General features: G+C 35.7%; 1 protein-coding gene across 1 annotated transcript in view; it reads right to left on the bottom strand.

The window, feature by feature from the left end:
- Tbc1d19 (TBC1 domain family member 19) overlaps positions 1-25,969 on the bottom strand; it is a 119,592-nt gene that overhangs the window by 61,246 nt on the left and 32,377 nt on the right. The window contains exons 5-9 of the mRNA XM_063240565.1: positions 9,462-9,536; positions 8,744-8,807; positions 7,694-7,740; positions 4,805-4,915; positions 809-881 (exon numbers count right to left, since the gene is read on the bottom strand). Coding sequence (XP_063096635.1) covers positions 809-881; positions 4,805-4,915; positions 7,694-7,740; positions 8,744-8,807; positions 9,462-9,536 — 370 coding nt within the window. The remainder of the gene's footprint in view (positions 1-808; positions 882-4,804; positions 4,916-7,693; positions 7,741-8,743; positions 8,808-9,461; positions 9,537-25,969) is intronic.

Below are 25,969 nucleotides of genomic sequence, written 5' to 3'. Positions count from 1 at the left end.
GCTTGCCATGCCATAAAACTTTTTCCTCTGTGCTGCTCCTCTGCCATGTCACCCTGCCTTGGAACCAGCTGACTATGGACTAAAACCTCTACCAACTGTGAGCTGAAATAAAACTTTTCTCTTTTAACTTTGGGTGTTAACTATTTTGCCTTAGCAATGAGAAAGGAAGACAAAACCCAAAGATGTGTGCAGCTTGTTCAACTCACATAACCATCCATGACAGGGAAAAGACTAGAACAGTAAGTACTCTAACCAATCTAGTACTATTTTCAGTTCAATACTGGTCTCCCATACTTTAAGTTGACTTTTCTTTCCTTCTTATTACAGTTAAATACCACTTAGGTCTTTTATGAAAAGTATGTTGTATTTCTGCAAGAAAAGAGAAAAGCTAGAAAAACTGCCTAAATGATTGAGATATAAAAGACCGTGCTTTATAAGCCTAAGTTTACTTGAGGGAGATGCCAGTGTTCATTTGGCTTGGTGACTGGAACATGAAAACTGATGACACTGTACAGGAAGGGAAATAGAAATGATGCCAGTGGAAAGTCTGGCAACAAAACATATACATACACTTTTTGAAATAATTTTAACACTTTTGAATAAAAAAGAGAAAACTTTGATAATTATAATATATAGAATCTTATTAAATAATTAACAGTAAGCAGACAGTAAGCATGCTAAATTTTCAACTATAAAATGCTAAATTTTCAACTGTAAAAATTTACTAGGTAAGTTTGGAAATAGAAAGATAAACCTTACACTCACTGTTATCATTTATTAATCATATGTCACATGGAGAAATACTAACCAGGAGGCACTTGTGTGGAATCATCTATACCCAGTTGTCCTGTATTTAAGCCAAGCTCTACAAAGCATTCTTTCTGAAAAATAACATATGTGGAATTAACATACATCTCAGGCTTTGGTACACATTAAAAGGTTTCTTCACTTAAACATCAGCCTAATTAAAATTCACAATGTAAAATGAATCTTTGTTTCATTCATATATCTAAAAAAGAAAAAGATATCAGTAGACATCAAAATAGTAGTGCATTAGTCCAAAATCAAGGAAAACAATTCTATTTCTGTCATTATAGATATTACTATATAATATTTTAATATTTTCATGTGAAATAAATATGAATAGAAAAGATATAGGCATTCAGAAAAAACAGTATAATGGAAAAAGAAAAATGTATTTCTCCATCTGTAGAGCATTTAGTGGTATTCTTATTTCTCCTCATTTCCCTACATAAAATGTTCCTACATTGATGTCTTCTGATGAACACGAGTGTTGCTTTTGTTAAAAAAATTTTTGTTTTCCAGAAACTGTTCTTAATTTTGCATTTTTAGATAGCAGACCAGTCAGTGAGGTAAGAAATTATAATTATTCTTTTCAGTAGAGCACTAGTAACATTTGAACCTTTCCTAAAACCTATATATACATGAACATGCATACATTTACACACATATTTGAGGAATAAGCAGCATCTATCAATTTTATCTTCTGAAATCACTGTCTAAAATTATCAACATAAACCAGCATCTGTGATTTCTATGACATGCTATTTTACTCACTCTAAACTAACTAAATACAAATTAAATGAATTCTTAAGTGAAACTGGATTATCAAATGCTTTGCTAAAATAAAGAATAAATTAGATACAGTCTTCAGACTTCCTCTACTGACCTATTAACATCTAGAGAAAAAGTAACCATGTTTGTTTAGTACTTTTTAAAGCACCTAATATGACTCCATATTAGTTTTATTATTTGTATTTCTTAAGTAATTAAATAGTTCTATGAATATTAACATCAGTGGTTTGTTACCATTCTAACTGCTAAAACCATACTTCCTTTCCCTTTGAAATGGAATTAGTTTTAATCTTCCCTAAATATCTATTATTAAGTTAATGATTTATTAATGTTCTTCACACACATACACAATATTAAAAATATTTAATTTTTATTGATTTTCCCTAAATATCCATTATTATTTAAATGAATGATTTATTAATGCCCTTCACATACATACACATATATTTAATTTTCATTGATTTTAAGTATTATATTCAATTTTTAACTGAAGTTGCTTTTATCTATACTTAAGGAACTGAGTCTCACATTGCTAATTTTAATAACTAAGCAATTTAGGATGATTCTTCCATTTTAATCACTGTCTTCTATTTATTTTGTGACACTCTTATTTCACTTAAGTTATCAGATTTTTAATGATTATTTCATTTTTAAAAAAACACTGATCCTCATACTATGGAAAAGATTCAGTATCAATAAACATTTTGATATTAAGTTCTGAAATCAAATGGAGAATTTTTTGGTAAAGCATGTTGAGAAGCATGAATAGAACGCTGAAGATAATCTTCTAACTCAGTGCTCTGGACTATTTCTTATGCAACATCAGCTGACATGTGCCTAGTCCCAGACTCCCCTCAAAATCTATCTCTAGCCACACCTCCTGGGAAGCCTTCCTTGATATTCCAAGAAGACAGAGCAACACTAACATGTATACATTATCACCTATTCACAACTTCCATTCACACACATGATCAAATAAACACACTGAAACTGTCCTGCTGTTCATCTTCCCACTAGCCTGGACCTGCTGGAAGATAAGGACAGTCTCCTACACATATTCGCAAGCCCCATTCGTATCACAGTACCTTCCATAGCAAAGGGCATTTACTGAACCATACTGCCGAGTTCTAGTGCCAACCTGCTGCCTCCATACGATTGCATCAAAATTTCACCGTAAAGCTAATGAAACCTCAGTTTGAAGAAATTTCCCTGTATTATGACTACCTAACATTATGACTAGGTTTAAGGAATTTCCATTATTGAATCACAGAATTCACTGAGCCCCACCAAGCTCAATCAATTACATAAATTAAATATTGCAAATACCCAGACAGACAGACCAGGGACACAGATAAACCATGCATCTTGGAGTCACGATCATCGCATCTCCAAGCAACGTGGTACAGGGGAGGTAGGGACAACTATTCCTCATGAATGGACAAGAAAAGAAGTACGACCCTTGGTGTGTACAGACATAATTTCTTGAAAATTAGCCATATAAGATTTTGGTTCTACAGTAACTAAGAATACACTCATATCAACTTACGCACCCTTTACTGTAGTCCCACTTATGTACATGCACCTTTACCTGAATTATCTTTTCCCTGTTCTTTACCTAGCATACTACTTCAAGATCTAGTCCGAGTAGAAGAATTTCTCAGAAGACTTCTACCACTTTCAGAAGAAACTGCTACTTCCTCATCTGGACACCCATAGCACTTTGTATCAACCTCCATTTGTAAGATTCGAAACACATTTTAAAGATAACTTGTAAATTAATTTTTATCAAAATTATAGTTAGAATTCTCAAGTTCCAGAGACATGCCATATATATGTATGTCCTAGAGCGGCTATACATAAAGTACTAAAAACAGGGTGTCTTTAAACAATAGAAATTTATTCTTATAGTTCTGAAGGCAAGAAATCCAAGACTAAGGTTTTAGGCCACGCTCTTGAAGATTCTAGTGGGGAATTTGTTCCTATATTTCTCCTGGCTTCTAGTGTTGCTGCATCTCGTGGTATACCTTGCTTGCAGACTGTCACTCCAGTCTGGCTCCACTGACCTGTGGCATTCTCCCTGTGTAGCTCTCTTCAGTGTCTCTTTTCCTCCTCTTATAAGGATCCCAGTTATATGAGGTGCAGGCCCCTCTCTACTCTACTGAGACTCCTTTAATTTACGTATATGGAGAGAAAGCGGCTGACACAGGAACATGCACAAGGATAGTGAAAAAATCTGCCAAAAACCCAGGCTGGAGCAGGACCACTGAGTACTTCTAGGGAGATTGGTTACCAGGCTTCCGGCATGCTTCTGTGCTCCTTCCTATACACAGGGACAAGAGAGGGAAGCCCTTGCTCCTGCTACACAGAGTCTCTTAGAATCTTCTATTGATAAAGCCTGATGTCAAGCCAGCTGGCAAAGTGACGACATTTATAGGATTCACCTCTATTATAATAAAGCAAAGTACAAAGCATGGATGTGGAACTAAAAGATTAAATTGATTAGTAGCACACTTCTCATTCATGCCTTCTATGTTCTAGAGACATTTGGGGTTGACACTCTTCTCCTTATTTAAGTCATTTATCATGAATTCTCTACCTTAATACCTTAAAGCTTAGAGTTGTAAGTTGCTTTCTAGTTTCTCCACAGGCAGTAATTACAGTTTTGTGCTCAATACTGTTTTGGAGTGATTAGCAAAAGAATAAGGAATGATAATATCTTAATTCCACCATCTGGAAATACTCCCTTGTTTCATTTTTAAAATTCACAGAAATGTGATGCTCCCTAGAGTAAAGACAGCCTCTAATTCATCTGTCTCCCTCGGTGTCTCATCATGTTACAGAGCTCCACGAAGGCTGGTTATTTTAAATAAAAGGTTCTTTCTTAAAAATAATTTTACAAAATTCACAATTTGTTTGATCATTTGTGTAGCCATACATCAAGCATCTGACTCCCAACAATCTGTCTCAAATCTATGCTATTTATTAAAAAAAAAGAAGCAAAGGCATTTACAAATTAATGTTAGTTCAGTTCTAGTTCTACAAGCAAATCAACTCATTCTTTCTATAAACATGTTTGGAACAAATAAGAACTTTACTAATTTGTTTAATGAGAGTATTACTGTATTGTCTTAGCTACATGGCACAGGAACATTTTTCTAATGGGTGTCTTCTAAAGTATGCTAATTTATTTTCAAATGTCTGTACTTACCAATTCAGGGATATCTTTTACTTTGAGAGGAACTTGGATTAAACCCAAATGAGTCCTGAAACTAAGAGAATCACCATTTTCATAATTTGGGTTGCGAAGATTAATTAATACCTTTAAAAACAAACCCGACAAAATTAATTAGTTTCTTTATGGGGTGTTTATACTTCTCAGTGATATTCTTGGCATATCACCACGAAATTAAAATTTGGGATTAGATATACACCTGAATTACATTTTAAAATAGTATAATATTGTATTGGAACATTTAAATATCATAAATATGCTTTTAAGATATTTTTAATATTCTAATTGATGAACTACCATATAAAACTTTCTTTAAAAATTAAGATTTAATTCAAAATGAAAATTTTTGGTGGTTAAAATAAAAACTATTTCACTATATTTCACCAAGGAAAGTGATAGAAAAACTAACTGCTTGATTATAACAATCAGGGAAAATTTTAGAACTCCTATAACACTTCAAAAAAACAGAAATTGACAGAGATTTTAGTAAAGAGCAATACTGTAGGATGTTACCTCCAAACAAAACCCAGAAGAAAGAAAGAAAGATAAAAGAAATTTCAGAAATAGAATTAACAAAAAAAGTCATTTTATAAGTCTTCAAAAATAACCGGGTAAAAACAATCTCAGATATTTATATATCCTTCAATCTAGAAATCTCATTTAACAAATACGAACAATTTTTTCTAAAATTGTAAAAATTATGTTAAAACTTAAAAATCAATTCTATTTGTTTTTTAATAAGAGGCTTTAAAAATCAACAAGATTAAATGTATATTAATAGAGAAGAGCATAACATAACCTAATTTCATAAATAAAGGATTAGACTCCATGGGAAACTAACAAACACAAAAAAATAGAAAATAGAGAAGAAACTGGACTACACAGACAATAACAAAGAGAAAATATTAGATATACAGAAATCCTCACTGTGGAATATGAAGGTGTAGAGAAGGTTCCTGCATTAAAGAAAAAGGTCTCAATACTTCTCAAGGACACAGAATGTTAGGAACCAGTGAGGAAAAATTAGGTAGGAGAACAGGGCAAAAGGGGTATCTGGGGGGCGGGAAATGATTCAAGTATGTGAATGCATTTACAAACCTGCCAAAATGAAACCCATTACTCTGCATAACCAACAGGCACTAATAAAAAAATGTGAAGAAAGTAAAAGAAAAAACCCAAACACCAATTCCACTAAAAAAAGTAGAAAACATGATAACCATATAAAAATTACATGAAATTTCACCCCATTAGCACTAGAAATGAGTGTGTGACAAACTTTTAATAAGCTAAAGTAAAAGTATTACCATAAAAGTTACTTCTTACCAACTAAATATCTTTTAATTAAAAGGAGGGTATTTACAACTCTAAAAGACCTGATAAATTTCTAAAGGAAACTGTGTCAACAAAACTGGCATCAGAGAAAACAGGTTCAATAAAGACACAAAGAAGCTAAAGCAGGAGAATGGTAAGTTAAGAGTCCAGCTGGGCAGTTCAATGAAGCCCAACCTCAAAATAAAATAAATAAATAGAAAGACCTGAGGATGTAGCTCAGGGGTAGGTGTGTCCCAGATCTGATTCTAGTACAACAGAGGGAGGGAAGAAGAGAGGGAAGGAAGGAGGGGGAGAGAGAGGGAGGGAGAGAGGGAGGGAGGGAGGGAGAGGGAGGGAGAGAGAGAGAGAGAGAGAGAGAGAGAGAGAGAGAGAATGAATGAACATGAATGTGGGGCATTTATTCACTGCTATTCATTCACTCAAAAAATATTCATTGAGCATGTGCTAAACACTGTCCTAGCTATTAGTTACAGAGCTGTTAAAGACATGAGTAAAAGCAAGGAGACTAATACAGCCAAAGTAGAACAAATCAAGAGAAAAAGTAACAAGAATGAACTTAGGAAGGTAATGGAGTCTCAGATCAGATAGGTACTTTGAAACATGTCATGCCTTTGGCTTTAAAGAATGAGAAGAGAAAGAACTGGGTAAAGGGGGAATGATTCATGCTGAATTAATTTAAAGACTTCTTCTGGAAGTTGTACTAAGAATAGAATCTAGGTGAATAATGGCAGAAGTAGGAATACCAGTTAGGAGAGTATTACATAGTCCAAACAAGAAAATATGGTAGTTTGGGTGTTGCGGTAAGGTGATGACAAGTAGCTTCTGGGTAACATTTTAAATGTAAACTGGCAGGATGATATGGAGGGTCTAAGAGAAAGAGTGAATGCAAGGCTGGTGAATTAAATTGAGTTTCAATGCTGTAGATTTCACTTGAATGTTTGCTACTGCCTCATCAACTTAGTTCAACTCATCCTTACTAATAGGTCGATATTACCAATGGACCTGTTCATCCGCCTGTACTTTCTTTCTCAAGGAAAGTAATCTCTGTCCAAATATAGATGCTTTGAGACCATTATTATCTATTATCTCAGACTCTAATCAGTTCTCAGATCCTCCTAAAAATCTTCAAATCTGTCAGATTCTTTCTTTTTCCAATGCTGTTCTCTTAGTTCAGACCCTCATCTTGTCTTGTCTAAATGAATAGGAGACAGGAAAAAAAAAAGATTTACCAAGTCCCTATATAAGCCAAGCCACAGGCTACACAAGCCACAGGCCACTGTGGCTACACAAGCCACAGGCTACACAAGCCACTGTGTTTTTAGATAAAAAAAATCTTTCATATTGATTTATCCCCCTCTGATTTTCCCATATCCTAGTATATTTTTAAGAGAAGCTTTCAACAAAAATTTGATGTTTTTCTGCTTCAATGGATCTAAGATATTTTACATAATGATTTCTCTGCTTGGAGATAGTCTTACATCATTGTGTTTCTCACATTTTTCTTCATTAGTATATTCATCAAAATGAACCTACCTCAAGAAAATCCTTAGGTGCATAAACAGGTCGGAAAAGGCTTAAATCTACAGTAAGATAAATTAAAACAAAAAATCAGTTAATGTCTGAAGCCTCTTTCCTATGTTTCTGTGCATAGATTAATTTGAACATTTGCAGGATACTGATTGTCAGTGTTTTAAATATTAAGAACACAAAAGTGCAGACATTCCCCTTAACTGCCTAGATTATATATTATAGAAGAAAATTAGAGTTTACTGTTTATAAACTGTGATCAATAATTTGTAATTGAGTCGACAAAACAACGTGAATATAATGCAAAGCTTCCATATGAAAATTCTTTTTTTTTTGGTACTGGGGATCGAACTCATGACTTTGCACTTGCCAGGCACTTATGCTGCTGAGCTAAATCCCTGGCATATGAAAATTCTTAAAGTTCTCAGAACACAAACAGTGAATTGTTTGTGAATTTCCAGCTGAGTTAAACTGCTCTACCTTGGAATTACAACTGCACACTGCTCCTATCATATGGCACTTATATCTTGCCTAGTCTACCAAATTATCATTTTAGTAGCAGTGAAGTTACGAACATGTCCATATAAGCTTCTATTTGTCATATTAAATAAAATCCAGTTTTTGATGTTGAGTAGATTTTTTCATTGAACTGAAAAATTCTTAAAAACATCTTAATCTCTTGAAATTTATTTTTCACTTTTTAAGCTATCTTTCATATCTCAATGTAATTAAGCCTGCAAAATGTTTACCTTAATTAGAAGAGACTTAGCAATCTACTAAATAAATTTTACTTACTCTGTATAAAAACGTTTTTAAATGCTGCTTTATAAAAGGTTAGATGGTTTAAATATTCTCAGAACAGTGGAAGAACAGAGATAAAAGGAATTCTTAAACTGCAAAGTAGAAGTTTAAGGAAATAAAACAGATGACAGGAAATTAATTTGGAGGGAAACTTGCAGTCTTCCCAAAAGAACTGCTTATTTAGTTACTTTGGATCCACCGTTAAGAAGGCAATTCTTTTCCACAGCTACACTGTGAAGAAAGTTCTTTGTATACCTGGTTCGTCGGTTCCCATTTCATTCCATTTATTAAGAAGTTCTTTCTGTTGTCCAACTGGTCTCTAAAAAAGATAATGTTAAAACTGGTTTCACTTTTGAAGATTAGCAACATAAATAAAGTTTAATTACTCTGCTGTAACACTGGGGAAAATAATTTTGTTAAATATAGCAAATTTTTTGGAATTAAATTTTAATTTTTTAACTGTTACAATAGCTCAGTAGCTCAGTTGGAATATGGTGTTAATGAGTGCAAGGAGAGAAGGTAGATGATCTGGACAATCCAGCAAATTTCACAAAGAAAAACTGCTCCTCAGCCACATATTATATCTTCTACCCCATCCAACAAGCTCAGAAATGCATCACAGGGCGCCTGGCGAAGAGAGTGTCACTGCTCAATTAACTAAAATGTAAGGAGACTAATGGTAACTGAAATCTTTAAAGTGCACTTATTATCTTTATAGTCAAATGTTTAAATAATCTATATATACATTCTATAGTTCTGCTCTCAAAAAACTATTACAAGTCATTGAGCTACACATAATGGAAATCTATATAAACTATACCTACACAATTAGCATTTAAAGATTTTATTTTAAAGCAAGATGATATAATAGTAAAAAGGGAATAATGTGCCTGACAGTTATACAACCTCATGACACTTTTCAGTAGTTAAATTCACAATAAAATAGCTAAGCATAGAACATTAAAATTTGTACCTTCCGTGCCAGTGGGATACTCAGTTCAGTGCACATACTATTTAGACTCTTCAAAATTCTTTTTTCCCAACTTCCCTGAAACATAAGGAATGATGTTATTGTTTTTGTCAATAATATCCAAACTAATAATAAATTAAAATCATGAATTACACAAAAATGACAAGGCTGGTTGGAATTGGTTATCCTTATTTGTTCACTGGACAAATATTAATTATTCCCCTCTGTGTGCCAGACAGTACTAGGCTTGGTGCTGTGAATTAAGCAGTAGCACAGTTTGGATATGGAATATCCCCACCAACAGCTCATGTATTAAAGGTTTGGTCCCAGGGTGGTGCTACTGGGAGGTGGTATAAACTGTGTGAGGTGCAGCTGTGGAAGGTCCTTAAGTTACGGGAGGCATGTCTTTGAAGGGAATTGTGGAACCTAGCTCTTTGCTCTTTCTTTTGATTCCTGGCCACGAGGTTATGTGATTTTGTTCTGCCATATGCTTTTCTTCTATGGCCACCCAGCACCATTGCCAGCCAGCACAGATCTTAAACGATTATCTTTGCCTAATTATGCATTAAAACTTCTAAAACTGTGAGCCAGAATAATTCTTTTCTGTATATCTACTTATCCAGGGTATTTTGTTATAATGTCAGTTAACTAACATAAGCAAGGAATAATGGAAAATCTCAGTCCTCACAGAACTGACATTCTAGTTGTGGTTGGTAATGAGTAAAAAAAATGTCATTGTTATACAGTGATAAACACTATAAAGAAATAGCAGTAAAAGAAAAATGTAAGTGAGAACATTTTATAAATGTTTGCTACTCATTCTATTAAAAACCTACCACAACGCCATTCCCACACCGTTATCCATAATCATGATTGTCAACTTGACTAGGCTATGAAGCACACGGTTTTGGGTGTATCTGTGGGGTGTCTGCAGAGATATTTGGAATGTAGCTCAGCAAAGTGAGGTCAGAAGACTGACCATGATGGTGTGTGGCACCATCCAATATCTTTTAGCCCAGAGGGAATGAAAGGGGAAATAGGGAGAGGAAGTCAGCCTCTATTGGAAAATCTCCATTCTGCTTTAGTGGGTGCCATGTTTTGCTACTACCATCACCTATGGACAGCAGACTGTAGTTCTTTAGTCTTTCAAATCTGCAATAAGCTTCCAAGCCTTCAATCTAGAACTGACTGTTGATTCCTCTTGGTCTGCAGCTTTCTGAAAGTGGGCAGTTACTGTATATTCTAGATCTCCAACATGCACATAGCCATTGTGCATTATCTTGCTTCTGACTATTAAGCCTATTGAATAAACCTCCATGTATAACTGTATATATATATATACTGTATATATTTTCAGATTTTGTTCCCCTGGATAATTCTAACCAACACACATACCTAGAAAATTACTCATAATATTTCACATTATTGTTTAATATTTAGTTTATATTCCAAGTTTTTCAGTTGCCTATAGAATATCTTTTATAGGTTTTTTTTTAAGTTCAGAGTTCACTCATAATTCATGAGTTGCATTTGGTTGTTTTTAATATAAAGTCTCTCTGTCCTATCTATTTTTGTGATATTGATTATTTTGGAAAGACCAGGCTAGTTTCAGAAAGTGTTACAATCTAGATTTGTCTTACTGTTTTGTTTTTTTTTTTTACCAGTATTGATTACCTTGTTTTCTGTTCTACATTTTATAAACTGGAATTTATAAATTCATTTTATTAGTAAGTTATAGATTTTATTACCCATATATATAATATTGTAATACGCTATTCTTTTCAGCACCAGGATAAAATGCTTTATTAATTTTTTTCAATTCACTAAATTATGCCTAGAGGTTATTTGTAATTCACTGAAGCCCAGTTAAAATAATAACTAAGTTCTTTTTTTTTTTTTTTTTTTTTGTCTTTTTCGTTTTTATCGGTACCAGGGATCGAACTCACGACTGCCTGCTTGCAAGGCAGGCGCTTATGCCGCTGAGCTAAATCCCCAGCCCCTAATAACTAAGTTCTAAACCTCAGATATAAAGGATGATTGTAGTCATTCAATAAAGTAGAATAATAACAATAGTTCTTTTAAATGGTTGTTATAAAAATTGAAGATGTTAATACATGTAAATTGCTTTGAACAATAACACAATTATGATAACAATAATTCAAAAACTGACAAGTTTTTCTCAGTTCTGATTATTCATAGCTGGGGTTTTATTGCTATTTTATTTATTTTTATTTTATTTTATTTATTTTATTTTATTTTTACAAGGTTTCATTACATAGTTCAGGCTGGCCTTGAACTCACTATATACTCCAGGCTGCCTCTGAACTTACAGCCATCCTCAGACACTGAGGTCATGAGTCCCTTGGCTCCAGAGATCCTCAAACAAAAGAAGAAAGCAGATGAACACTTGCCAGAATTTGAATTGGATAAATTTGAAGACTCGCCTGGCTACAGTTTTATGGATACTTATTTTTGTTCGGGTCCTGTCTGTGGAGTTGAATACATAAGCTCTAATTCTCAAAAAGAAACACGCAAGAAAACAACATGGTCATGCTATTAGCAAATAAAAATTCAAAGTACACTAGCACCAAAATAAGTTAACTAAAAGTAATGCTTCCTACCCAACAGACTTACAAAATAAACTCGAAGCCTTAAAATGTTATTTAACAGGAAAACGAGTGGCCTTTTCCATTTATAGTGTTTAAACAGGAAGCCATTTATGTTTTACCCAAACCATAACTTTTCTGAATGAAATTATTGCTTCAAATCAATTTACCTAAAAATTGGAATCTATGGTATGACTCAAAGAATTTAAAGAGTTTTATAAAAAAAAGCCATTAAAAGCAAAATATTTATTTTTAAAAATCAAAATTGTATTAAAATCTTTTAAACAGATATGGTAGCCTTGCTAACTTTTTATAATAATGAGTGCAAATAAATATTTATAAACCACATAATAAACATATAGCATGTTTAAAAATCTTATGAAATTATAGAACTAAAGTCATTATCTTGATAAAAAGTAAAACAAGAAAAAAATAAAACAAGATAATTGTACTCTATATATGTGAAAGTATTTTAGTAATTGTTCTCTACTTATAAAAACGACACTTTTATTCTAGATAATTTAAAAAACAGAATATGTAGAGAATAAAATAATAAACATTCATAAATTCCTCACTAAAAAGAAAACCAACTGTTTTTTTTCTATGTGTATTTATAATCAAGACACACATATATACATACAGACTTTTTATTAATGTATAATTGCATACATTTATATATGATTATATCATATGAATTGTCCCAGTTCACTGAATTTGTTCAAAAATTATACTTTTCATACCTGTATAGTATTATATTTTCAAGACACTGTATTACATTAACAGCAAGCTCTACTACTATTCATTTAGATTCTTTTTGGGTCCTACCTATAATCATGAACATAAACTTCTTGTTTCTGATTTCTTTCCTTTATATAAAGCTCTAAAAGTAGAATTACCAGATTAAAGGGTATGAATATTTTATAGGATCCTACACTCTTTTTGGAGCATCTACCAAGAGCAAGGCACTGTTCAGAGACACTGTGGTGAAAAGACAACCACTACTCTCAGCAAGACTACAGAAGCTGCAGCAGTGATGCAGAGAACTCTCACGCACTGTGGTATGGAAGTACAGGGCATCTTTTGGGTGAAGGATGCTAGACACAGAAAAACTGTTGGACTACTTGAGATGTGAGGGTCAAAGGGCCTCCTGCAGAAAACAGCAGAACCTAATCATCTAAATGAGGTACAAAAGTTAGCCAGAAATACACAGAACTGGGGGAGGCACTTTCAGATGGAAGCAATGACATAAGCAAAGTTCTGCTGAAGCAAGTGAAGGAAGTTAAGCAGGAGCTCAAAGACAAATGTAGACGTGCCTGGCCATGGAGGCTCAGAGAGAAGGAAAAGGGAAGGAGGGTGAGAAGGCAAGAAGATGACAAAGGGAATAGCACAGAGGGGCAAGGTCATGCATAACCTTGCAAGCTACTGTGAGGGATTTCAGCTCCACTCGCAAGGCTAGGAGTGTTAAGAAACGGGGTAACAATTCAGAAGGCCAAAGGATCAATAAGGAAGGAAAGAAGACTGCAGTAATGTAAAATTAATAGAATTGTCACTTTTTCAAAGGGGCCTAGATAGGTAGAAAACAGGGTAAGTTCAACTGTAAGATGTATCTTGAGTTTTCCCAAACATGCTTGGTCTAGATCCAGATTGAATATCATCAGGGAGTTCTGGAGCCAGACTGCACAGGTCAAATCCCAGCTCTCTGGGATATTAGCTCTGAGAAGCTGGACTTACATAAGGCCATGAGAGTGACTTAACTCAGAGGACCGTAATGGATAAAACATTAACATGGTAGCTGGCATACAATTAGAGCTCCATGTGCTTACTAGTATTAGTTCACAAGAAAGCTTTTGCATTTACAAACATCATGCTGAATATTACTCTTTTCTACTACTGTCTCAGAAATAGGTACCAAAGTAGTTCCCAAAGTAGTGAACATGGAAATGGGTTTCATTATCATGTAAGTTTAATTAACACTGGATTAAATAAATTAAACAGCTTTCTTACTGCAGAACTTCTCTGAGCCTGTTTTAACTTATCAGAATAAAATTGTGAGCAACAAAAGGGATGTTGAATTACAACACAAACATCGAAGTAAATATACATGAATCCTAGTGAATGATATAGCTGAGTAATGAAGCACTGGACTAACATGCAAGGACCTTGGTTCAATCCCCACCACAATCAACCAAAGTATCAATAAAACCGGTAAGGAAAAAAAATCTATGTCCATATTAATATAAATAAATGATGGAAAAAGTAAACAGGGAAAAATAGATTCTTTCAACAGAGGAATTCTAAGTAGAATTAGAATTTAGTTGATATTATTCCCTTACGGAGGTGGAGCAGAATTCCCCATTCGTTAATATGGTCTATTTATAATGACTTCCATCCAAAAAACACAGCAAAGTGCAAAGAAGAGGAACGAAGAACAACATCACAGTGGAAAAAAGTCACAAATTCTACCTCAACCAGATGGTTGGGGTCAATATTATTAACAATGCTAAGCCATGTTGATAGTACATATCTTGATATGATGTAATAAAGGTAAATATTACTTTATGCCTGTGATCTTTCTCTGAAAAACTCACAATTCCAGTGTAGTTATGAGGAAAACATTAGGTTATTTCCAACAGAAATATATGCTACAAAAACTGTCACAGTCATCAAAAATAAGGAAAGTCTGAGAAGTTGTCATAGCCAAGAGGAGCCTAAAGACCCACAACAACCAAATGTAATTTGATATCCTGGGTGGGATCCTGGAACAGAAAAAGGACATGATGTTAAAAATGGGGAAATTTCAAGAAAGTATGGATATTAGTTAATAATAATGTGTCAATTAATACTGGCTCATAAATTTTTTTTTATTTAAGGAGAAAAAGAAAAAACAGAAAAAGTGTACAAGTAATACAAAATTTAAAAAATAAACAGTAAGAAATCACTAGTTAATAGATTACATATTCTCATCTTAGAAATAGTTGTTCAAATTACAAAATTGAAGCAATATAAAGTGGACTTTCAAACAGTGAGAGTGCAAACAGTTTTGTTCAATGATTCAAAAAACACTCAGTAATATGGTTATCTATCTCATACACTTAAACATATATGCAGTTATAACCTTTAGAGCACTTTCTTTTCTTTTGTACAATGACAATTACACATTTTGGGTTTTATTACTCCCACAGTTCTTATTACTTTTTTTGAAGAGAGTAAAACCAAATGTGACATATCAGAACAGAATCAGTCAAATCAAAAGGATGGACATAATAGATAAAGTAAAAACAAAATATAAGGTGATCAACAATGGTTACCATACTGCCTCTTGCTATTTTAAGAAGAATTGCCAGTTATAATAAAATTGAACTAAACAGTAAATAATAAAACCAAAGCATTGGAGACAAGATTTTAAAAGAAAATAATAGTCACCCGGAATGGGCGTCATAATGATTCTTATTGTCTTCACAGTTATGCCTATACTTTCAAACTTGGTACTACCAAGCAAAGCAGAATAGAGGAAAATCAGTCAAAACAAGATGGTGAGGGCAATACAGGATTTCAAATCAAGTTAATAGGAAATCAAAGTAGGTTACTATAATGTATCCTGCTGTTTTTTTTATTTTTCCCTTAATTAAAAAAATAAAAAGAAAAAAGTAAATAATTCAGAAAAAGGGGATTGAGATAAAAGAGGGCATAACAACAGAACAGCGCAGGTCAAAACATAACCATTTAAGCAAAATAGTGTTTCACCACAAGATATCCTGACATAAAAATAGTTACCATAGTGTCTCTTTCCTTGAAATCTTTGAGTATAACTTCGTATACTGTAGCACCAAACATATCAAGACACTATAAAACCATTCAAGAGAATGATATTATTACAGGGTATTTAAAACCAATTAACAGAAAATGAACAATGGTTTCTATATAAACTCCTTGTCTATAAAGGTTTTTGCTTATATTATCATATATAATAAAATCCAATAAGATACAACCTTTTAAGACCGATGGAGACAGAAGAATACAAGTTTGATGGGACTTCAAAACAAGATGATACTAAATCAGCACTAGCTATTATTGTCTTGTTTTCTCCAAAATAGCTGTTCCTACCTTCCAATCTTCTCTGCCTCATTTCTGTTGAGCTCTTTTTCTGAGCTCGTTTCTTGTCAGTTTGTCTTCTTCATTTCGTTTTCTACTCCATTCATTGTGGCCTCTCTGTCATTATTTCTGGAATCTTGGTATTTTCCTTTTTTAGACTATCCTGCAGTATTCTCTGTAGAGTTGAATTGGTGGTTGCAAATTCCCTTAGTTCCTCTTTATCCTGGAAGCACCTTGCTTTTCCATCAATTTCTAGGGACAGTTGTGTAGGATATATCAATCTTGGCTGGAGGTTATTATCTTTCAAAGCTTGCATTATTTCCCCCCACGCTCTTCGTGATTTGATGGTTTGTGCCGAGAAGTCTGCTGTAATTCTGATGGTTGTTTCCTTGTAAGTGATCTGTTTCTTGTCTCTGACGGCTTTTAATATTCTGTTCTTATATTGGACTTCTGGAATTTTGATTATTATATGCCTGGGTGTAGCTCTGTTTGGGTTGTAGGTGGCTGGAGTCCTGTATGCCTCATATATCTGAGTATCTTTACCATTTGCTAAATTAGGGAAATTCTCTTGGATTATTTCTGTGAATAGCTTTTTAGTCCATTTGTTTGCATCCCCACTTCTTCTCTTATGTTCTTAATTCTTAAGTTCTAGATCCTCTTATCATCTTCTAGCTTTTGTATTGTTGCTGTTTGGTTTTTTTTTGTTTGTTTGTTATTTTTAAGAAGTTTTTCATTTCATGCTCCCATATTACAAATCTGCCCTCCAGTTCAGATAATCTATCCTTAGTTTCTTTCAAGCTGTTATGCCAGTTTTCGATAGAGTTTTTAGTTTCCTGGTAATCTCTTTGAACCTGCTTCAAGTATTCTATGTTTTCTCTATTTTCTCCATCAAACAATTCTCCCCTTTTTTTTCTGTTCTTCCATTCCACCATCTCTTTTTTCTTGGGTGGTGCTTAGCATCTCTCTAACTATTCTGCTTATGTCTTGCTTCAGGTCATTAATAACTTCATTCCTGAACTCGTCTATGAGGCTCTGGAGATAGTGCTTTATGTCTATTGGTGCCGTGTCTGTTACTGCATGTTTCTCAGGATTGGGGGCCGAGGACCCTTTCTTGTTGCTCCCTCTTCCCATATTCTTTGTTCCTTATATATAAATGTATATAGGAGGCCCAGCTTCCTTCCCTGTTGGCCACAGTCTGTTTGAATTGCACCGGCTAGGTGTTCCCACCCACCACAGTGCACCAGGGAGACACAGACCAGGGCAGTCTATGCCGGCCCGCCCCTCCAGATCAACCTACCGAAGGCTTCACCGCTAGGGTGCACTTCCAGGTTCTGCGACCTGGGTTGGGCTAGCCTACTGGGTCTCAGCCAGCAGCGTCTCGCAGGCCAGGCACTCCCCACCAATACCGCTTGAGAGGGGAATACGTGACTGAAGTCACTGCAGCATCTCGTTCCAGGAAGTCTGCCCTGTCCGAGTATGTCCTTCGCTGAAGCCTCCTTCTCTATGGAAGGGTCCCGATCCGCTCACTCACCGCAGGTCGATGCAGGGTACCCAGCCAGTCTGGCTCCCAACTCCATTCAACACTTCCCACTCTCAGAGCCTTTGCACCTCTCTCCCCACAGTGCCAACTGGGAAGCAGCAGCAGCTGCAGGAAATTCAAATCGCAGTTTCCAGTGGCTCGAGGTCCGGCTTCTGTGCTGAGACCTTATCTGTTCCTGCTGTATCACTGGGATTGCGTTTCCAGTTGGTTTCTCTTAATTGAGTTCGTTCCTGGGTTGGCAAAGAATATCCCCCCTTGCCTAGGACTTCCTGCCCAGCACCATTCCTGGATTTCAAGTGGCTCATAAATTGTTAACAAATGCACCTTACTAACATAAAATGTTAATAAAAAGGGGAAACTGGGGATGGAATCTATGAGAACCCTCTGTACTGTTTTCTCAAAACTCTTTCTAAAGAATATAGTGTGTTAAAAATACACATGTTACAGATTAAAAACTGGTGGTCAACTTAATTCCAGCTGGATTACATCAGCATGGCATTGAGTGTAGATGGTTCACCTGAGGAAAGTTGCCAGCATAAATAGACATGGAGAAGGAGAAGCTATTGTGTTGAGGTGTTGTGGGTTCTCCTATGAGTTGCTGTTTAAGCCATTGGTTCTCCTGGAGAAGCTCTGGTCCTCACCTGGAGCATTGCTTCCTGCCTCTGGAGAGGAAGATATGTGCTACTTGGTCTCCAAGATGAACTCATCACGCTGGCTTCCTGGCACGTACTCGACTGTGCTTACCGTTGGAGTGTGCCTTTTCAGTTCCAGCGTAGAACCCTCAACCTATCAGCACAGCTTCTTCACTCTGCTGGTGTACACTTTCTGGCTTCCACTGCTGACCTTTGAGCCTTCCCAGCACAGGTCCATAGAAGAAACTAACGTGATTCCTTCCTGTGGGCTCTAGACCTCCAGTTGAACTCCTGGGAGGCATTGTCATGGGCTCTGATCTTCATCTGAACTCATGTGGGACATTGCTGTGGATTCAGGTCCTTGGCTAAATATTCTATGTCTCTGGTGTTGTGGATAGATTTCCTGCATTTTCTTGTGCCAAGTCTGGTTGATCATCATAAAACAGTATTATAAACTCCATGCCGTGCTTCTAATTGTTCTCCTCCCAATCCCTGATTACAAAAACACATTATACTGATTGATCTAGAAAAAAGTAGTGTGTATAAGAATTTTCTCAGAAATAAATTTCACAACCTCATCTCTCCAGAAAATCAGTTCCTGTTTAGCTTGCCAAAAGCCACAAGCTAAGTTATCTCAACTCTGAAAACACAATCAAGAGCTAAGTGAGGTTACAATAACTCATAAAACATTCATTAAGAAAGGCTTAAATTTTTCCAGCATACAGTTCTAAAGCATTTTCTGGCCATGCTTTACTGAAAAAAAGAGGAAAATAAATACAAAGTGGATTTTTAGAAGTTCTTTTTGGTTGTGAAGAATGGAGAACAATATGTTAAAAAACCACATGGACCCTGTCCTTCTCGATCCTCCTACAAAACTTCTTAGCCAACTCCCTACTACACAGAGCTTTCTATCTTGTGTATCAGCTACTGTGTCCAAGGCTTTTTTTCAATTATTAACTTGGTATACTTAGCCAAAAGTAGAATCTGTATCTAATTTCCTTTTTCATCTCCACAGCATAATGTCTTCTCAACAGGTATTTTTAAAATGAAATATTGTAATAATAGGTAGAAGAGATGGCACATTCCTTTACTGTTCAACATAAACATTCCAAATTCATGATATATAAATATCAGTGTTTTAGATGTGACAAGTATGCAAAAAAGTTTTTAAATTGTTAATTCTTTGAAAAGATATAGTTAAAGTCAGAAGTATCTAGGAAATTAATAGAATGTTTTGTGATAAGGGTTAGGAAAAATGATAAAGTGCTCTAAGATTTTAAGAGGAGAGATCTTTTTCAACAGAGTTAATAATATCAGAGAAGAGAAACACATTGTGACCATTAACACTGATATGTCAACTTCATTAGATTAAGAAATGGCTGACAGATTAATAAAGGACATTCTTGGTGTGGCAGAGAGGGTCATAGAAGCATAGCCTTGGGGACTACATATAGTCTTTGCTCATTCCTTTCTGGTATGCTTGCTTCCCTTGCTCTGCTTTGCTAGCCCACATAAACTAAGCAACTTTGTCTCACATGCTATTCCACCATAAGGTTTCTACCGTGAAGCTTGCGAATCATTGAACAGCTTAAAACCATGGCTAAATTAAAACTTACATCCTTTAAACTGTAGATGTTAGGTATTGTGTCTCAGTGATGGGAACACTACTGGTACTATGAATGGGATTGTTACTGTAACTGTATGTGACCATGTGGTTAAGGAATCTTTTAAACTAGTAGGTGGGAGGAGTTGAGGAAGGCTTGCAGATGTTGGCAAATAAAGCCTTAGAATGTTGTAAGCAGAACTTGATGCCTGATTCTGATTACAGCTTAGAAGATCAGAATGCTGACAGAAATGCAGACAGTAAAGGCCAGGCTCAGGAGGTTTCAGTAGAACAAGGACTCTACTTGCATTTGGAATACAGGCAATGTGTGCTATGGTCTGGAAAAAACTTTGTCTACATTTTATTCATGTCTTGAGACTTAGCAGAAGTCTAAGAGCAATGAACCAATTAACCTGGCAGAGTTAATTTCAAGACAGCTCAGTATTCAGGCTGTGGCATGAGTACCACTAACAGCTTTTAGCTATATTTATAGTGATAACTAGAGGCAAAATGCAGAGCAGAAAATTTTGAAAAACTCAAGTTTTGGTCCTGGAAGAATTATGTATAAATTTGGAGCCAAACGGAATGTGGCTGCTAATGAGGTTAGCAATATTGAAAGGAAACCTAGTACTTTGTACAGGGATAAAAGAAAGATGCCATGAGAGAATCCCAGGAAACACAAGACTATCTGCTGCAGAAGCAAGGGTGAAAAATTGCCAAACTTTCATTTGAGAAGAGAGCCCTGGGACTTTGCTTAAAAGAGCCTCCCTCCTAACTTAGCTTCCTGGGATTCATTTCACTATGCTCAGTGCAAGTGTTCAGAGACCACTACAGTCATGGTCCATGGAGACCCAGATAATGCCTCCAGTGACAGCAGAGTTTGATGTTATCCAAGTGATGCTTGTTTTACTGAAAGGCAAAATGCTAGAGTTGTGTGGGAGACAACTCCAGTGACTCCCTCTGAATGCAAAACAATTACTGTGACTCTGATTATCTGGAGACTCCTCCTTATAGTGATATATAAAAAGCTGGCTAGGGTATTTCCTTCTATCTTCAATTAGCTCTAAGCATTACAAATAAGGCTAGCCAACAGACAGTCCTATTTCCTTGCATAGCATTCTCCATACAGTACAGAATATGTACAGGATATGAGCATATGAGATGTTAGAGCCAACAGTTCCAGAAATGTCAATTGAGTAGAGCCTCAAGATAAGAGGCTATGACTACCCAGGGCATAAGAGTTTGCATATCAAAAACTGAAGGGACAGTCTCCCAAACAATTCCACTGCTACCTTAATTGGATTATGTAAATTGATTCTTCTGTATATCTTTATCTCTGCAATTTACAATGATGCCATTCTTGCACTGGCTATACTGCTTAAGTTACTCAAGTAATTCCCACCTCCTCACTGTCACTCATCCCTGAGCCACCCCCTTTTTTTCACAAGATAGCAAATCTGAGAGAGGCCTAAGATCAAGGCCTTTGTCCATATGTCCTGGGGATTTAGCTACCCTTTTAGCTACCCTTAACTTGGAATATGTCTTGGTGTTTTTACTCTCATTGTGGGTTGCATTGGTGGTGGTAGATTGAAATTAACTTGCTAGGATTCCAATAACGTCTCAAAGGGATTACAAATATAACTTTTTGGATTGTGAGGAAAACTAGAAAGAGGATTACAATACGTGGATGACTGAACTCGATATTTGGGTTTACAATAAGTTGTGGGATAAAAGAGGCATCTCCCCTACTTTCAGACGAGATGGGTGCGTTCAGGGTGGTATGGCCGTAGACATCTCTCCTACTTTCAAAGAACACCTGGAACACCAGGATAGGAATGCCTGAGAGAAAATGCACAAAGCTATGAAAATGAAACTTAATGTGCACTGGAGACCCCAGGAAGTCAGAGATGCCAGAGATGTCAAATGTCTGCAACAAGTCATGAGCAGAACCAAGCCATGTGGACTGTAACTGGCAAAACCATAGAGGTGGTGCACCGAAACCATTTGGAACTCACATTTTACCAACATGTGCTCTGTATGCCAGATACAAAGCTACAAGACTTAATGCCTGGCCTGATATGTTTCAGTCTTACTTTGCAAGTAAAACCCTCACTGAAGGTTTGTTTAAAGGCAGTAAGATACATTATTAATGTTTATCTACTTGTACTTTAAAGTTAATAGCGTCAATAGAACATGTTTCTCTAGGTCCTAATGTGCTCACAGGTTGGGCTTTTGAGTGTGATTAACTCATGGGCATGTTATTTTGGATTAGTTCACTGATTAGTTTAGCATAGTTCTGGGTGGTACTAATAGGCTTGCAGTGTGGATGGAATTAAAAGGAAAAGGAGGAGGAAAGCTAACTTCTTTTTGTCTGCCACATCATGAACTGATCCTCTTTGTCCATCTACTATGCTACATATGTTGCATTGGAGCCAGCTGACTCTGGACTGAAACTTCTGCAAACTGTGAACTAAAGTAAACCTTTCCTCCTTTAACTTGTAGGTGTTGGATATTTTGTCCTAGCAATGAGAAACTGACTATGTCAATAGAATATAAGGAGATAAATGAGATAGACTGAGAGATAGGAAGGATAAAATAAGTATAGAAATTGAAGTACATTGCCTTGCACTAAGTTATCATTACCAGTATCACTCCACCATCATCATCAATATGGTAAAAGCTTTGGTTATAATAGAGAAAGAGAGAGAGAGAGAGAGAGAAAACAGTAAGCCTAACAGAAAAAAAGTTACAGAACTTAGGAACTATTTGAAAGTGGAACAAGATCAAAGATATTTGAAGTATAGTAATGGTGATTTACCAAAAAACCAGAATAGACTTCTTTTAAGAATAATAATTTTAAACATACTAAGCTCAGTTTTAGACATTTTGAGTTTGATCACACAGAAGAAATAGCTTATCCCAGAAGTCTGGAGCAAAACAACACGGCAGCAATGAGGAGGGCAGTTAGGAAGCCTGGGTGAAACTACTTGAATATTCTTAATACAGCAAGCGGCAAAGATTAAAATGACTGATAAAATGGTAGAATAGGGAGCTACTTGAACATAGAAAAGTTTTTGAACAATCTAAACAGAAAGGAGATATTAAATAAAGAATAAAAATGTACTAACAGGCAGCAAGCAGAATCCACTGAAAGTTAAATGAATTTAGACTAATTACTAACACAAAATTATGCAATTGTCCCCAGAAGTAGTCAACAGTTGGTTAGAAAAGGCACACAGTAGATGTGGCCTTAGGCTAAGAACTAGAATGGCAAGCAAAAATAGGAATCTGAAGGTGCTGGGGACGGGGTTGTGTAAGAATTAAGCTGCTGGCCACAGTGCTCTCTGGCTGTGTTGGGAAAGCGCATATTTACAGTCTCCGAAGTAAGCTGAAGACACTAGCTCACTTGCAATTCAAGGGTCTAACTGCCAACCTTGGAGATAAGATAATTCTCTGAATTAGCAAGACTTACTGCTTTCAATGTCTGTTTTGCCAGCTCAAGGCCTTGCTCATTTTCATACTCTTTTGCGTTGGCCATGCCACACACTTTCCTGCACACTTTTGGAGACATATTCCACTGTGGCAGTTATCAAAGAGCCCTGCAGTGAACCCTCAGTCTCTTGCCCAGAGTTACAGAACATAGTGGGAAGAAATAATAAGAAATGAAATAGAGGTGCAAGTGACCAGTTGTGCCTGGGAATAAAAGGCCTTGAGGCAGCCAGAACCTCGGTATTTATTCATTACACCTGAGTCAGGGTCACTGGGTGAAGGGCAGTGGGTGTTTCAGCAAACAGTGATGGCTGACTCAGGTGGGCTGGTGAGCATTCTTCCAAGAATAAGGAAGAAGGGAAGGATGAGGAAACTGCAGTTTCCACAGGTGCCCTTATCATGGTCAGCAGGTCTTATCTTGCCCTGTTAGCACCACAGCAGTCATTAGCCCTAGGACCAGAAAAGAGCATGCAGTTTCCATGTTCCAACCTGGCTCAACGGCAAAAGGAGGACAAGCTTAGGATGTCTCCTAAACTCAACTTATAATTCATGGTCACCAACGACATCCCTCTCATATGATATATCCGTTAACTACTGACAGTCCAAGAAGTCTTTATTTTAGCTCCAAAAGAGTTCTGACCTTAAGTTGGGGATTTAGTTCAGCAGGACAAGCACCTATCTGGCAAGTGCAGGGTCCTGAGTTTGATTCCCAGCCACCCCCCAAAGACCTTCCTGGACCTCCACCAACAATATTACATTGTCTCTTTTATTTTATCCTTTTCCATACACTTGTCCACAGGAGTGAGATGTTGGCCAGTTCCTGAGATGAAGGAATAAAAGAGTATGAAGTGTGGGGAGAACCTAAGGGGTGGCAGCGATTAGATCTAGACTACAAACTTACAGTGCAGAAGAGAAAACTGCCTAAAATAACAAGGAATCAACGAACTAGATGTCACAAGGAGACCAAATTTATTGAGTGTCTTCTGTGGGTTAGACCCTGTGGCAGATGCTGAGTGTAAAAAGCAAGTCAGTGCTTTAAAAAAAAATGAGTAATTTAGTGCAAGGGTTGGCAGACCTTCGGTATAAGGTCAGATAGTAAATATTTTAGGCTTTGCAGGCCAGAAGGTCTCTACTGCGACTACTTAACTCTGTCATAGTGCAAAAGCATCTGTAAAAGCATAATGAATGAATATGACTAATTTCCAAAAAAGTATGCTGTATTAATTGATAGAATTTCCCTGCACCACAAGATACTCTTGTTATCAGTGTATTTACTTATCATTTCTTTCCCGTTATAAAATAAAAGTTTCCAAGAGATGAAAAAAATCAGTGAACGTCCATACACAAACCACCTAAATTCTAACGTTAACATTTTACTATTCTTATTTAATACATATCTAACATTTATCCAGTTCTCTTTCCATTAATAATCCATCTCATTTTTGAATGTGTTTCAAACTAAGTTGCAGACATTAGTATACTCTCCACCAGATATTTCAACATGTATAGTTAACTAGAGTTTAATAATTTTGGTTCATTTTTCCTCCTTGAGATAAAATTTACACAAAACAAAATGTACAAATCTAAATGTGCCATTCCATGAAGTCCAGTGAGTATATATTATGTACAACCTAAATCATTACTAATACACTAAACATATCATCCACAATAAATCTCCTTATATGTACTCCCAACAAATCTCTACCCTAAACCTTCCAGAGGCAATCATTGTTCTGAATTTCTTCTACCATAGATTAATTTTCTCCATTCTTGAACTTCATGTTAATGGAAAAATATAGTATATACTTTTTACGTAAAGTTTCTTTTACTCAATTAAATATTGTGAGATTCAGTTACACTACTATGGGCATCAATAATTCCTCTTTATTTCTGAACAGTAGTCTATTGCCTGAATGAAATAGCTTATTAGTCTCAAACTAATAAACAGCTGAGCTAGCCCCAGTTTGGGTTCCACATGAATACAGCTATGAGAGTTCTTATATAAATCTGTGTAGGAACTTGAACCTTTATCTTGGTTAATATCTAGGAATGGAATTTGTGGATCACAGGAGATATATATTTTTTCATAAATCGTCAAATTTTCCCAGATTGGTCATGCCCTTTTTCACTTATTTCAATGAAACATATAAGATTACAGGTTATTCCATAATAACCATCATCATTTAGCTTGGCCATTCTGTTAGTGTACATGGTAGTAATTTTTATGTGTAATTTTGATTTTTATATTTCAACCAGTTAAAAATGTTATTAAAAATTTCTAACTTGTCAGCCCTACAAAAATAGGTGGAGAGGCAGCCCATTTTCTGTGTCCCTTCTGTACTTCTTAATAGCTTTTTTCTGTCAATAAATTCTTCCTACTTTTAACCTCCATTTTTCCTAGAATTCATTCTTTGATTTTAAAAAACACAAATGTGGTGTTTCAGACATCCAGCAGGTTGGGAGTTATATTTCCCCTATGTCATTGGAAGCCCCATTGAGATACTTGCATGTGGGTAAGAGTTTACTTTTTTTTCATAAATCCTGGATGT

This window comes from Cavia porcellus, unplaced genomic scaffold, assembly GCF_034190915.1.
Source record: "Cavia porcellus strain 051 isolate PalLab524CR breed Dunkin Hartley unplaced genomic scaffold, mCavPor4.1 scaffold_30, whole genome shotgun sequence".
In the NCBI taxonomy this organism is placed as follows: Eukaryota; Metazoa; Chordata; class Mammalia; order Rodentia; family Caviidae; genus Cavia; species Cavia porcellus.
This window is presented reverse-complemented; position numbering and strand designations above follow the sequence as displayed.